Source organism: Rhinichthys klamathensis, unplaced genomic scaffold, assembly GCF_029890125.1.
Source record: "Rhinichthys klamathensis goyatoka isolate OS25496 unplaced genomic scaffold, OSU_Roscu_1.1 h1tg000784l_1, whole genome shotgun sequence".
Lineage (NCBI taxonomy): Eukaryota > Metazoa > Chordata > Actinopteri > Cypriniformes > Leuciscidae > Rhinichthys > Rhinichthys klamathensis.
The window spans coordinates 80,455-96,612 of NW_026607181.1; the positions used below are offsets into that span (position 1 = coordinate 80,455).

Here is a 16,158-nt window from a genome sequence, read left to right on the forward strand (position 1 = left end):
CATGCCCTGTGACCCTTCCCCTGCCGCTCATTAATAAAGGCCACTCTCAGTGTCAGAAAAACGACAAAATCAAGACATTTTGGTCTTGAAATCTGGGCTTTTCAATGGCTGGTGCCATTATACAAGACCAAAGCTATCATTTTAAAATTAGTTACTGAAAAGATATTGCTATGACAAAAGTTCATTCATTGTGAAGGATACAAGTAATTTGTTTCACTATAGCATCACCAAAATAAATTGCAAAAATAATGTTGGTTTTCAAACAAGCTTCCCAAACTCTCCTGCCCACCTACCATTGGTCAGACTAAAGATAGTCCCACACTATTGGTTGAGTCAATTCAACAGTGTTGTGTGGTGCAGTCAAGACATCATATTGTATTTACGATTTGAACGCGCCACCACAAAGACGTAAATATGAGTGGGAGGCTCTGGATTTTCTTTACGCCCATGAGTTGGGGGCGTGTCAGTGGGAAACATGACGGAAATCCACTATACTTCAGTATAGCAGTGACATTATCAGGCTTTTTTTGTTTACAACACACTATAGCATTGTAATATAACAATATAAAATGTAACTATAAAGTTTAAGGTGCATGGCTTCATATATTAACCTAAAGCAAAACACACCTGATGGACATTCTTTAAAACACAGAGTTTAAAAACCTTGCTGTATATTTGTGTAGTTAATTAAATTAAGAGAAGGTACACCACCATCTTGCTCTGTGACGAAAGTGACGTGAAAGCACCTGATGACCTGATTCCCAACTCTAAAATACGAAATTCCCAAGAGGACTTAAATGGACCATGAAGATCAAAAAAAAAAAAAAAAGTTCTAAAAGTGTCACAAACTTACACTGTTTCAACATACAAATGCCTCTGTATATTAAACTGGGGTAGAAGTATGTATTTCAACACTGAACAATTACAGACTCCGCTTTAATGCATTACATTCTGCAAAAATTGGCAGGGAAAAAAAAGGAGAAGAGGAAAATGATCAATTTAGCTATTAAATCCATTCCTGAAAAAATCATTTAAAATTAATCCAAAAAAAGTTAATTTGTACATGCTGCCAGGCTCAGATTTAAGAAAGTTTGATATCCAAGTAAACTCTTTAACATAAAGAACTGTAAAAAGAAACATGAAAACTATGACCTGGAATTTGTTTTAATTGGGCTTTTACAGTTTCCTTACATTTCCTAATTTTCCACATTCACCAGAAACTCGGAACTAAAACACCATTTTGCACACAGCTTTACACATCTAATGCAACATCTTGTGAGTCAAATTGACAACTTCCTTCATCTGCATTTAAAGAAGCCCTTCTTTGAAACAGTGAATAATTTATCAACCGAATGTTTCTGAAAAACAAATAATCAAATCATATTCCTAAAACCCACTGCAGCTGCCAGGCAGCTTTTATCCCTCCTAATATAAATCATTTATCTGGTCATATGCCGTACAGTCTTGTGGATTTATACTGTTAATGGAAGTGAAATTGGTAACATTGGCCTGAGCCACAGGATCAATAAAGACCCCTGGGGTCACTTTCCCCTTCTGCATCTGCTGAAGGCGGGCTTCAACACTATGTCTTCCCACGACCCCTGACCTGGGACAATCTCTCATCATTTTCCCCTTATGAACAGATCAGTGATCCTACACTGCAACAAATACATTCATTTCCAGGAATCATCTAGCAATGCACATTCTAAATGGAACGTTACAATGTATCATTCCATAAGGAAACGATGTGGAACCTTAGAATGCATCATTATAGAGTGAGACAATCTGTATCACGGGTAAACATTGTATCATTTTAAAAGCTTCACAAACAACTTAAAAGATCCGAACCCACCAGCGCCAGATGGTCCCGGCTCCATCCCATCCACTGAGCCACAAAAGGTTCACCAAAGTCCCGATGCTCAATCTCCACGGCGCCCGGCCCTTCAGGCTGGAAGCGTCCCCGACTTCCAGCCTCTTCCCTGGGCGAGAGGGATCGTCTCCTCCGCCGCTGCTGGAGCCCCAAACCCGCAGGAGTTGAGAGAGAAACAAAAGCTCCTTAGTTCGGATCCAGAATGAGCCTCTCCTCCTCCGGGCTCTGTCCGTCCGTGGCTGGCTGGTGCGGGTCGGACTGCTCTGCTTCGGGGTGTTGTTCCTCCTGTTCACCGTTCAAGCTGGATCCACCAGCGGAACAAAAACGCTCGCCCCGTCCGTCCGTCCGTCACCCCCCCACAGCCCGAGAGCCCGTTCTTCTTCTTCTTCTCCTTCTCCTTCTCCTCCCACTGCTGAGATTCTTGGCTGTCTGCTGGTCTGTTTTGTGTTCGCCCTCTAGTGTACGCTTCCCAATCCCAAAAAACCAATCCCAATTAATTAATTTAGAACAGAAAGGAATGCAGGCATAATGATTACTGCATGCATTTTACTACAGTACATCTACACCCTATACACTACATACTGACCCCCTTTTATTTAAAGTCCCCATGAAATCAAAATGGAAGTTTTTTGGCTTTTAGTATGAATGTGTTAGCCTTATTGTTATCTATAAGCTAATGTGCTTCAAAACAATGACAGAATTCGCATTAAGACGATATAAGCGTTCAAGATTTACAGTCTTTCACTTCCACCAATATGGATCAATGATTTTGATGACATCACTCTGCACTTTAGCTTCTTATCAGATTTTCTGTCCAATCAAATGCTCTCTAGAATCAGAAGCCCCGCCCCCTACATTATAAATAGACACATCACACATTTACTATTTTCTACAAAGTGAATGGCACATAGTGCACTAGGAATAGGGAATGATTCAGACTGTGTAAATATGCTTTTCATTGGGAAGAATTAAGTCTGGTTTCACGTTAGTGTCACACGGATCATCTGCGTGTTTCGGCACAGACCAGATAACGTATCGGATCCATTTGAATTCTGCACAGAATGCTGTATTTTAAAGCGTTATAGAGGAGATTAGGAGGAAAAACGATTAGAGATTAGGAGGAAACTGCGGCTTTAGCTCAACGGCACATGCCAAGCTGTGATATAAACGAAACGCTATTGGCTATTTTAAAATAGGGGCGGAGCTGCTCAATATGCCCCGCCCTGTCTTCCTGTTTCAGTGGAAATTGTCAACACATTGATAATGCTGCGCCTTTAGGCACTTTAGTGGGCCTTTAAGTCTAGTGCATTGTGTACGAAATTACCGGGAAATTACTTGCTAATCCTATTTAGTGCATTATGGGTTGCGTATGGAATACCATTTCCTCCACATAATATTTTTAAACGTTTAAGTGAATCAATTATGACATACTAAGTCATGTTTATTGATGACTTGATATAAAATTGATGACACACTAAGCCGAAATTCTGACTTAAAAAGTCATAATTATGACATAATCAGTCAAAATTATGGCATAAAGAGTCATAATCTTATAGTAATTATGGCTTACTTAACTTTATCTAATAAGTTAAACTTTTATGTCATAATCATGACATTAAAAAGTCAAAACTATTACATATGTCATGATTATGACTTATCATAATTTTGACTTTTTATGTCATAATTGTTAAGTCATAGTTTCTGACTTATTGTCATAATTTCTACTTTTTTCATATCATAACCAGTATGTAAAAATTATGATTTACCAAAGCATGATTTTTTTTCTCTTGGGCTTCCATAATTCTGTGAGATGAACCTCAACAACAGTTTTGTTATTTTTAACATTAGTAATTTATCAAAATTACTAATAGAAAGTCCTTGTAAAATGTCAAACCACTGAAAGTCATTGAATAACATGCAAACTATTCACACCTTTTGTAAAAATAAAAAATAAAAAAATAAAAAATTGCTCATCACTTCAATTAAGTATTTTTTGAAACTTTTCCAAGCAATTCTTTGCAAATGAATGAAATGTAAAGTGACTTAAATAGGCCGTGTTATGCTTTAGATCAATAGAACTAGACTGTTTATTCTATACAATTTAAAAATGCAAAGTGTTCCTATAATTTAGACTACAGTATGAGGAAAATGTTAGACAATGGTCTACATTTAGATAATTACTTTGTCATCTAAATAGGTCAAGTCACACTTTATTTCAGAAAACCAAGGATTGTACTACATTATATCCCAATGTTAATTTATGATTATTTTTATTTATGACTTTCTGTTGCCATTACATATTTTAGTTCAATTGCCCCCACTTATAGTACAGAATTATTTTAAAATAAATAAATAAATAAGTAAATGTAACGTTTCATACACAAATGTCTAACATTTATTTTATCATTTCTTATTGCCCACTCCCCTTTTTTAACCTCTTTGTTGACCTCTTTTTTAATCTATTTTTTGACACTTGTCTGGAAACTTCCTCCAAAGCTAGAACAGCTATTTAATTGTGCAAAATATGACATAAATATGTATGACATATTATGTATTTTTATAGTAGCCTTTGTGTTTTGTTTTCTATACCCGTAGTACTTTTTTGCATTTAATAAAAAGTATTTGAAAATAATACAACAACAAAGATAAGTCGAACGTATTTTATTTGTATTAATTGCAACGTTTTAATGGACGAAAAATAAAGTTTATTGTGCTGGGACGTTTTGTTTTGAATTGGTCGAATAATAAGAATTTTATTTTGGCGATTGCTTTGCTGTCGCGTGTCTCTGGCGTCACTTCCTGTCAGTGGAAGAAGACGTCATCCTACAGACAGGCTGTGAGTTGGAGCTTTACGATTTCTTTAAAACCAGCGAATTAACGCTTTAAATCAAGTTGATTTCGCATTCTTTAAATGAAAGCCTCCTTTTAATGAAAGTGATGCCAGTGACATGCTGTAGTTAGCGCCCTGTGGTCTCTATAGATCCAGGAACCAGTTATAAGTCATAATAATAATATTGATACGTTTCATTCTGTTGATTTTACTGATATAGTCGCTATTTACTGATATATAGTTAAAGGTGTTATTGTTTTCAGATTGGCAATGTTTACTTGGAGAAAACGGCTGTGTATTGTGTGCAATATATTTTCTTATTCATGCTGACAAATATGACAGACGTTATATTTTAATACATTATTAATCCTATGAGGACCATTTCAGAAATAGAGACAGTTGTTTATGTCAGCAAGCAAGTGTTTGCATTGGCTATCTAGCACACTGCTATTTAATCATATAAATGGTTGAAGATATTAAGCTAGATTGGTACAATTGCAGTGCATAAGTAAGTTTGATTATAATAAGTGCCTGTTTATGGCTTATGCACAAGATGTGTTTTTAACCGTTTCTTTTGGTCTTGTTTGGTCTTCCACTATTGTACATATTGTGACAGGAACTCTCTTCTTTTTTTCTTCACAGAAACAACTGCAATGTCGTGGATTCGAGAGCGGGAGTTATCCCTTATAGAAAGGCTCACTGCCAACATCCTGAGGGTGTGTATCAGAGATGGGGAGGGGGGTTCGTGGAGAAGTCTAGAGAAAAACTGTAAAAAATATCAAAAAATTAAATAAAAAATATAATTTATATATACTGAGTAGAAAAATACATAATAATGTACCTTTATAGAAGCTAATTTTAGATTTATAATATACATTTTTCAGTGTATATATTTGGTGTTTATTAAATATAGATGTCTTTTAAATATTAAGATGGGGTCCCTCACATAAGGATGATCATATTTGCAGGTCTGGCATCTTAGGGTGTGTTCACATTTGTCATGTTTGGCTGGATTAAAGTGAATCCTGGTGCGATTGCTCTGCTAGTGCGGTTCATTTGAATAAGTGTGAACGCTGCCATCTGAACCCTGGTGTCACCAAACACACGGACCGAGACGCTGAAAAGATGAGTCTCGATCCACTTCCACACGAACTCTGGTGCGGTTCGAATGAAATATGAACGCAACACAGACCAAAAACATGTAAACAAACAAAAAACAGGACATGATGTCAGAAGATGCGCCCCTAAAAAGGACAGAATCCTCAATAATACCTGTTTGTTCTCGTCATAGTCGTGATGTTGCCCATCACAGTTCAGTACAGGCGTCAGAACCACGTCTTCTCACAGCAGATCTTCATTTGTGTGTGTGACGGAGGGATTGCTGACGCTGTTTTGCCTCCTTTAAACACTTTATAAGGTCTTCACAGCATTGTTTTGGATGTTCGGTAAGTTCTGATACAAAATATACGTAATAAAAGCTGACCAATCATGTTGTGAACACATCCTTATGCCTTTAGGTTAGGTTCGGTATCTTTAGGTTCGGTGTTAAAATGCCAATATCAACGCTAAGTGGACCAGGACTAAATGTTTTGTTTTCTTGGTCCGAACCCATTGAACCGAACTACATGTGTAAACACCCTGAAAGATCGAAACCCCCTGTTTCAGAGGATCACCCGGTGGCCAGTACAGTGAACTGAACTGAAATAATCATCTAATACCCTAATGACCCTAAACTCTTTTTATTTCTTAGGCAGGGCCCATGCCCAAACATGTGGCGTTTATCATGGACGGTAATAGGCGTTACGCCCAGAAGACGCACGTGGAGCGGCAGGAGGGCCACTCACAGGGCTTTGAGAAACTGGCGGAGGTAAGTGTGCAGATACTGACAAACTCGTATACAAACTAGATGGATTTATTAGGCAATATTTGGCCATTTTGACGGCTTGAGCGATTAACAGACATCTTACCTCCCCTTTCTGTCAGTTACACAATCTACATTATTATTATTTTAATTTAGAAATTTTGGCCATTTAATTGTACTTTATATATATCTGTATTACACCGGCTGACATCGGCCATTAAAATATACATATTAAAGGGGTGGCATAATGCCCCTTTTTACAAGATGTAAAATAAGTCTCTGATGTCCCCAGAGTGTGTATGTGGAGTTTAAGCTCAAAATACCCCACAGGTTTTTTACAGCATGTTAAAATTGTCCCTTTTTGAGGGTCAGATAAAACGCGTCGTTTCGTTTGTGTCCCTTTAAATGCAAATTAGATGCAAATTATGCGACAGCTTGAGCAGAGACTAATATGCTACTACAACAACTCTTCCTCTTCTCAACATGGACTGCCTGTTCCCGGGGGCGGGGTTTATGTAATATACTGATGCTAAAGGTACGTAAGATTTCGACGAAATGTCAAAAGCGTCACATGTATGACGCCTTGGGATGAGAACGGGCTGGTAGTTCCTACCAACCGTTTGTTGTAGTCCATAAAAAAACGTTTTCTTTAAAAGAAAATATCTTCCTTTGCTTTGAATGTTGTAACTTTGCAGATGTTGTTTACCGTATGCGCAAACAGCAACATTACACGCTAACTAAAGTTAGAAAAGTGACATCATAATCAACCACCCCTTTGAGCGATTTCTGATAAACACTTGATATTTTAAATCAACCCAAACAAACACACCCCTCCCTTCATTGCTCAGCTCCCAAAATGCACAAACACACAATGCAAAGCAAACTAATGCATTGTGAAAAATAAAGTGAAGATGACAAACGAATGAAAATACAGTACACAAGAGTATATGCAAGCAAGAGTCTGTTGTTAGTCGCCATCAGCTCCAGACAAACAATGACACTCAAAACTGTCCTGTTACTAGAGCCAACATTACAACAACAGCAGATCTTGGTTTAGCCAAATGTTACTCGTTTATGGAGCAGAAACAACGCAACATCTGCGTCCATTTCAGGCCTTCCCGTTAAGGTTTCTTCAGTGCTGGAAAGCTTTTCTAATATCAACGTGGGTCCTGAAGCTCTTGTCTGATCATAACCCTTCTTTTTCCAGGTATTTCTTTGACCTTTTCTCTTTTGTAAAGTCTCTCAGCCATCTCTCTTTCTACAGTCTTTCTTCAGATCTCTCTCTCTCTCTCTCTCTCTCTCTCTCTCTCTCTCTCTCTCTCTCTCTCTCTCTCTCTCTCTCTCTCTCTCTCTCTCTCTCTCTCTCTCTCTCTCTCTCTCTCTCTCTCTCTCTTTCTCTCTCTTATCATGAGTGGACACGCCCCTACTGCTGATTGGCTCACTCTCTCTCCTCCCCATCATGAGTGGACACGCCCCCTACTGCTGATTGGCTACAAGCCTGTTGTGGCGCTCGGTCCGAGACACTTTAAACAGCATTTCACAGAAATCGCTTTCTGCATCAATCTTTAGACCATCAATACACTAACCATCATCCATATTGCACACAAAACTGGCAACAAGCTCCCATCAGATGCACCATATCTGAATCCCATATACGTCATGTAAACGAACTGTGCTTGGATCCCTTATATATCGCTCTCAGTTTGAAATTTCTTGTGTGTTCTTTTTCTCTTAATATGCATTGTTTCCACTCATAGACGCTCCGCTGGTGCCTGAACCTGGGTATTCATGAGGTGACCGTATATGCATTCAGCATTGAGAACTTCAAGCGTGCCAAACAAGAGGTGGATGGCTTGATGGAGCTGGCCAGACAGAAGTTCAGCCGCTTGCTGGATGAGCAGTAAGTTACTCCTGCACAAGATCTATTCTCTCGGTTGGATACATAGAATCGGTATGTAATATGTATTTTCTAGGGAGAATCTTGTGAAGCATGGTGTGTGTATTCGTGTGCTGGGAGACCTGACTCTACTACCTGAAGATCTGCAGCAGGTTATTGCCAAATCTGTGGTGTCAACTAGAGCACACAACAAGTAAGCACTTGTTTTTGTGGCAGGGAAGCTTTCCTTATAACTTTTGACCTTGTACTTTACAGATCTCCCATCGCTCGTCTCCAATTAGTGCAAAATGCAGCTGCCAAATTCCTCAAAGGGAAACGTAAATTTGGTCACGTTACTCCAATCTGAAAATCTCTGCATTGGATACCTGTGCATTTTAGAATTGAGTTTAAAATTCTTCTTTATGTTTTTAAATAATCTGGAACCGAGCTATTTGTCTGAGCTACTCTATCTAATCAATCCCACACGAAATCTGAGGTCTGGTGATAAGAGACTTCTCTCTGTCCCCAGATCGTGATTAAAGCACGGAGGAGATCGAGCCTTTGCTATTGCCGGCCCTAGGCTGTGGAACAGCCTTCCGCCGTATATCAGATCGGCAAAGTCCTTAAAGGATTAGTTCACTTTTAAAAAAACTTTTGCTGATAATTTACTCACCCCCATGTCATCCAAGATGTCCATGTCTTTCTTTCTTCAGTCGAAAAGAAATTAAGGTTTTTGATGAAAACATTCCAGGATTTTTTTCCATATAATGCACTTTGCTGGGCACCAAACGGTTCAAGGTCCAAAAGACAGTTTCAGTGCAAACTGTTCAAAGTGCTTTAAACGATTCCAGACGATGAATAATGGTCTTATCAAGCGAAACGATCGGTCATTTCAAAAATAAATAACAAAGTTTAAGTTTAATAATGTCAAATGCTCGAATGCTCGCCTTGCTCTGTTCTGTGATGCACGTTCGTGACTCTCCTGTTCGAACTCGTTTAATCAAAATGAACAAATCTTTTTCGAGTCATTTGGTTCATTTAATGAACGAAATGAACGAATTGACTCGGAAAAAGATTCGTTCATTTTGATGAACGAGTTCGAACAGGAGAGTCACACAGAACAGAGCAAGGCGAGCATTTGAGCTTATAAAACTTAAACTTTGTTATTTCTTTTTTAAATCACCGATCATTTCGCTTGATAAGACCCTTATTCGTCGTCTGGAATCGTTTAAAGCCATTTGAACAGTTTGCAGTTTGCACTGAAACTGTCTTTTGGACCTTGAACCGTTTGGTGCCCAGCAAAGTGCATTATATGGAGAAAAATCCTGGAATGTTTTCATCAAAAACCTTAATTTATTTTCGACTGAAGAAAGAAAGACATGGACATCTTGGATGACATGGGGGTGAGTAAATTATCAGCAAAAGTTTTTTTTAAAAGTGAACTAATCCTTTAACTATTTTCACTATTATCTCTTAAAACCTATTTCTTTTCCTTGGCTTTCAATTCACTGTGAGCCTCTGTCATAAATGTGTGTTTTGCCGTGTTTCTTCGTTTTTTTGTTGTTCAGCACTTTCAGCAGCTGTGCTTGCTGTTTTTAAATGTGCTATATAATTAAAACAAACTTGAAACTTGAGATCTTCGTCAAACTATATATAAATTTTAGCTGTCGCCCGGCTGTACTCAATAAACAAGTACTTGGGGTTGCACAGACTAGTCGACTTTAAGGCCAGAGACACACTGGCTGCGTGGCGTAAGCGTCTCAGCTGCGTGGCGTGTCCGTTTTTATGTCGGCTCCCATGTTAACAGGTTAGAGCTTGCAGACTGCCTGCGTGACACGCGCGTCTCAGGCGCGGCTTGAGCCGCGCGGAAAACGCGTGAATGCTAGAAATAGAACCGACGCCTATTTTTCACGCGACACACAAGCGTGTTGGAAGCGTTTCCAGGCAAAATAGAATAGGAAAAGATGTTTATATGTTATTTTGTACACGAATACAGATTAATAAATAACATTTTGATGGTTGAAAGTCTAGGTTTTGACATAAATTCAGATATACATATAATTTAAAAAATAAATAATGATCAATTTTCAAATATTGCACCTGTCAATACAGAACGAAATATTATGTAGTCTATTTTGCTGTCAATACTGCTGACAGTGTCTTTTATCAGTAGGCTTTATATTTATGCTTAACATGAAGTAGCCTATAGGGCTTCCACAATACGTCCTCCCTGTACGTCACCTAGCAGCCACGCTCACGCCACGCAGCCAGTGTGTCCCCGGCCTAATGGTCTGCCATGACGCTTTAAGCTTGACGTCAACTAGTTGCTGATCATGGCCTATAGAGGGCACAACAGGATAAGAAATCTTTGAAGTCCACTTTAACGCTCCATTTCCAACAGTTAAAATGACAAATAAATGCATAATCTGAGAGCGCTCCACATGATATGTTTGGTTATACCATCTGGATGCTCAAAATTGATCAGGTGAATGCATGTTTTAAACAGCTTATTGTACAGGTAAGTTAATCGCTGTTCTGAACTAATGCGCTGCTGCATTGCAACACACACACATACTGACAGTAGCTCACGCATCACGTGCAGATCACAAGCACACAAACATTCGGTATCGCAGAAATGTAGTCAACACTGTTCCGTGATTTATTAATAAAGTAGGTTAGTAACTTCTTAGTAACTAAAACCCACAGCTTCACTATTAGTAGAGACACGCTGCTAGGTAGAATTAATTCACACACAATCGCTCTCTCACTAATGCACTCATATAAATGTGATCTTAACTGTGCTACTTTATCTGTATCTGATTTAGAACGAGCAGAAATCTGTGAGAAATATAACGACCCAAAGAACTGATAAAAATAAGCTGTTATGTATGAGCAAGAGCCTTGTGTCATGTGTCATGCTGTGCACAAGGCAAACCGCGTTCGAGTCTCAGCTTGAGGTTCAAGCTTATTTAATCATGAATGACGTCATCAGCGACTAGTCGACGCCACCTCGACTTTAATCACATAAATGTCACTTTAGAAAATCTGAAGTCGTTCAACCCCTAACAAGTATAGTTAAACTCTGTTGCATGGTAGTGTATGAGTTAACAAAACATCCATTGTGTTTTTAGAGCATGATATGTATCTGATGCATTTGCCGAAGTTCGTTCATCTCATCTGTTGCTGACGGTGCTCTGTTTGATTATACAGGTGTTTTCTGAATGTGTGCTTTGCGTACACCTCAAGACACGAAATCGCAAATGCTGTGAAGGAAATGGCATGGGGAGTAGAGCAGGGCCTGATCAAATCCAGGTAAACTATGCTTTTCACTGAGTTTTCTTGAAATAAGTGTGAGCAAACAACAACATCTGTTTCATTACCTGTAAAGCACTGTTAGTAATTGTTTTGTTCTCTCTGATTTGTCAGCGATGTGTCTGAGGTGCTTCTCAGTGAGTGTCTGTATAGCCGTAATTCTCCAGACCCTGATCTGCTCATCCGTACGTCTGGAGAAGTGCGCCTCAGTGACTTCCTACTGTGGCAGGTAATGGAGATTCACATTAGTCAATGCTTTGCCATATAAATGCGCCATTTGCACAAAGTTCAGCTGCTATTCATCGTTTCATAGATTCACAGTGGAACAATCTTGATTCAATCACAGTGGTTCATTCCAGAGGTGTTTCTAGCCTTTCATCAGCACTGGGCACAGTCCCCCATTAAAAAAGTGTGCCCATATTTTAATTATTTTTTAAATACTGTTGTTTTGTCATAAATTGTCTTTACCTGTAGTATAGAGTCAATCACAAACTACACACGCAATAAAGAGCTGCTACGTCGATGACAAATGATAGAAGGTAACACTTTACAGTAAGGTTCATTAGTTAACATTAGTTAAAGTATTAACTAACATGAACTAACCATGAGCAATACATTTGTTACTGCATTTGTTCATCTTTGTTAATGTTAGTTAATAAAACATTGTTTGTTCATGTTAGTTCACAGTGCATTAACTAATGTTAACAAGATTTTAATAAAGTGTTGATAAATTAACATCAACATAGATTAATAGATGCTGCATAAGTGCAGTTCATTATTAGTTCATGTTAACTAATGTAGTTAACTAATGTTATCTAATGAACCCTATTGTAAAGTGTTACTGAAGACATTTGCAAGTTTTGTTTCCTACAATGGATTGTAAAGTAAATATCCACCTCATCCAGCGCTCTCTCTTTTCTTTATTATAAAATATCCCGTACTTGTTCAGTGTGAGAAACCGCTGCAAACGTTTCAGCGCATGCGTGAACTGTCCTAATAAATCAAAAGGTCTGAAATTGTTCACAATTATGTTTAGCAAACCCGTTTGACAGATTAGATGAGAATGTTTCCTTCGCGAATCTGATTATAAACAGCTGATAGAAAACACATTACATGATTGCTGAAATATTATCAGAGGAAATGATACTCGTGTTTCTCAAATGGCACATAAGGATTTATCAGTATTATTTTACTGGTGACTAGCGATGCCCCTTGTTCTTTTTACCTTTGAGTATGATGAAGTCGGGCTGTTAAGAGCTGAGTAATTCCCATCACTGCTTTTTGCAAATGAGATTTCCCATCAAAACACACTAATGGCACTGAAGGTCTGGCACCGGTCTCATGGATAACTATCTGCCTTGTCCATTGTGCATCAAGCTCATATTGTTCTTAATATTCACCTTCCCCTGCAACTTTGAAGTGATGAATGTTTTTCATATTTCTTCGTAATCTTATTCTCCACAGACCTCATATTCGTGTCTAGTGTTCCAGTCTGTCTTGTGGCCAGAATATTCTTTCTGGAATCTGTGTGAAGCTGTTTTGCAGTACCAGCTGAGTCATCGATCTCTCCAGGTATGCTAGATCTCTTTTGTTGTCCTGTTTTTATGGTGATACAGATTACTTCGGTAACTGCTGTTTTGTCACCTAGAAAAATTGGGTCTCATTCATGAAACATTCATAAATATACGAGTAAATATGAGAGTGATTTGCGCGTAAAGAGACCTTCCCGAAAACTCATCTCCTGATTCACAAATACTTCTTTAACATTAGATGTGATAGTGAAATGTGTGTGTGTTAATGAATTCCAATCAGTCGTAAAGGGGACGTGCGTACACGCTCATTCTCAATTACCATAAATCCCGCCCATTAAATCCGATTGACAACTATATATGGGCATCATATTAGGACACCAAACGAAGGATTTCAACATGTCTTCTCTTATTTATTTATTCTTATTTTTATTTTTTCTTCCCACCTCCACCCCCCCTCTTCGGAGGACAACTTTTTTTTTTTTATTACAGAAACTGTAATATCTTTTTTAAGTACATACACAATATGTTATATTTGGATTACATTTATAATCAGTACCTTTAACTGTTGTCCTACCATAACCTTTCACCATGTTTTAGTAAGATCCTAGATCCTTATAAGGGCATGGGGGGTTAAAGTACCATATACAAATTGATACACATAACACTTCTTTTTCTTCTTTTCCCACAATGCTGCTCTGGCTTAAAAATGACCTGGAATCGGGATTGCCTAGACATAGACTGATAACAGGCTTGTGCTAACTGTAGACATGTCTTCTCAAAAGCAAATGAAAAAGAAAAAATTCTCAGATGCAGAAATCGAAGTTTTATTATCAGAAGTTCATTCAAAACACCACATTTTATTTTCAAGCGTAGGCTACACAGTGGCGTATCAGGTCCTAAAGAAAGCAAGCTTTGGCAGCATTACAGATGCAGTTACTGGAGTTTCATCTGTTAATCAAACAGCCCCAGAAGTAAAAAGAAAAAAAAGTATGTAATTACTATATATAATATTTTTTTCAAAATGCTGTGTAAATATGTACCCGATTAAGGTGAATTAAAATGCAGCCTTAGTTATTAATGAGCAAAACGTTCGGGTGTTAAACGCACTATTTACGCGTGGCTGGGAGCAGGTGTAGATTTCTTTCGTACCAACTAACATTTGGAAAATACGAACATTTTAATGAATCCGAAAATTTACGCCAGAACCACTTTACACACGATTTACACACAAATTTGTTCTGCTCGTGTTTCATGAATGAGACCCAAAGTGTGCATACTAATGTTTTCACCAATAAATCATGATTCACCAATAACTGAATTTATTCAAAATTTAAGGGATGAAACAGAAATTGCGATAGTCTTTTCTTCTCTACTGTGGCGTATATCTGAGTATAACAAATACTCAACAAATGTAGGGCGGGGCTTGATTTTGTCCATGGGGTTTGATTGGATGGTTGTGGTTTGCTATTGGTGGATCTCATTGAAACGTTTTCCTGCCCTCACGCTAGTAAACACATCATCAGAGAAGTGAAGAGATGCTACAAGAGAGAGGGGAAGTTATTTTGATTCAATATAGTGAGGCACATATGCAAAATAATGTGCACTGATAAATCATTGCTGTCAGTTTTAATTTTCATGGTGACCACACATATGCAAAAATCATATACACTGAGTGAGTGGCCTTATAATTGTGTTAAGATTAATTTTCTACATGGATATTTTATCACTCATTTGGCATTGCTCAGATCTTGCTGCGTGTCTTTAGAGAGCGTAATATGTTTGCTGAGAGTAATGACAGGCTGCGAAGGAAACGAAATCACTTAAATGGACATGGTTTGGGCGGGCGGTCGCTCATTTAAAATACTCTAAATGGTTAATAACAAGGCTAATAACAAATTCATATGCATGTGTTGTGAATTATGCAGACTTTATTTTGTGAGAAGTTCTCCTGTGCATACAAATAAGAAATAATCCACGCAATTATTACTGAATGACACCCATTGGTTTGAATGGAGCATTCATGTATTTAGCTCACTTATGCGATAAAGTTGTTTATTGTTAGTTCATGCTAGCAATTGCATTAGCCAATGCTAACATACAGACGCTTAAAAGTTATTACCTTAAAAACGTTTCTTGTAAAACTTTACAATAAGGTTTCATTTGTTTATATTAGTTAATATATTACCCAACATGAACTAACAATTCTTAGATTAGTAATTGGACCTTATTGTAATTTATTTTTAAAACAGACAACCTTTTGACCAGCATGAAGACACAGGATATTGTATTACTGCATGTGCTGTTGTTGCTTATGGTTTTGTAAACGATAACTATAAATGTTTCCCTAAACGGTTTCCTGATAACATCATTCTAGGAAGTACAGAAAAGTTGAGTAAGGATGCAAAGGCATACATTTGATGAATGTTACACATGTGCAGTTACATGCATATTCACATTTGCTGCACATATTTCGTGTGTTGTAGAAAGCTCAGGAGCTGCACCGGGAAAGCCAAGCGCTCCAGCAGATGGAAGCAGATCGCACCTGTGTGACTGAGATCCTGCAGCATCGTGGGAATGGAAAGCCCATGGATGGCCAGAGTCGACAGACTGCTCTGCTGAACTACACCGCCAGCCGAGAGGAGAGGGTGCGGTGCTTTCTGAACGCCCTTCAGCACAAGAGAGACGCTTTCTTCAACGATTTAAGCAGCCAGACTGTCGTGGCTTAGCACTGAACTTTTTTTATTTACTGATCTGTAAATACTTTACATCCAGAAGGATGTTTCACCCCGTTTTATGGGGCAGTGGCTATGTATGTTTGTCAATAGAACTAATCTTAAATCTTCAAATAAATTCACTTTGATTGACCAGAGGGGCTTC

General features: G+C 38.2%; 1 protein-coding gene across 1 annotated transcript; it reads left to right on the top strand.

The window, feature by feature from the left end:
- The first annotated feature begins 5,206 nt into the window (after positions 1–5,206).
- Positions 5,207–16,146, top strand: dhdds (dehydrodolichyl diphosphate synthase). The gene is made up of 8 exons (XM_056243293.1): positions 5,207–5,416; positions 6,451–6,567; positions 8,319–8,461; positions 8,535–8,651; positions 11,648–11,749; positions 11,864–11,978; positions 13,214–13,321; positions 15,765–16,146. Exons 1-8 carry the CDS (start codon positions 5,354–5,356, stop codon positions 16,005–16,007), a joined length of 1,008 nt encoding a protein of 335 aa, XP_056099268.1. The 5' UTR covers positions 5,207–5,353; the 3' UTR covers positions 16,008–16,146.
- The last annotated feature ends 12 nt before the right edge of the window (positions 16,147–16,158 follow it).

What these genes read in the sequence shown, in the direction of transcription:
- dhdds (XM_056243293.1), top strand. Translation starts at nt 5,354, where the DNA reads ATGTCGTGGATTCGAGAGCGGGAGTTATCCCTTATAGAAAGGCTCACT. An exon ending in CAGGGCCTGATCAAATCCAG is followed by an intron (nt 11,750 to 11,863) that starts GTAAACTATGCT and finishes CTGATTTGTCAG; the next exon opens with CGATGTGTCTGAGGTGCTTC. An exon ending in GTGACTTCCTACTGTGGCAG is followed by an intron (nt 11,979 to 13,213) that starts GTAATGGAGATT and finishes TATTCTCCACAG; the next exon opens with ACCTCATATTCGTGTCTAGT.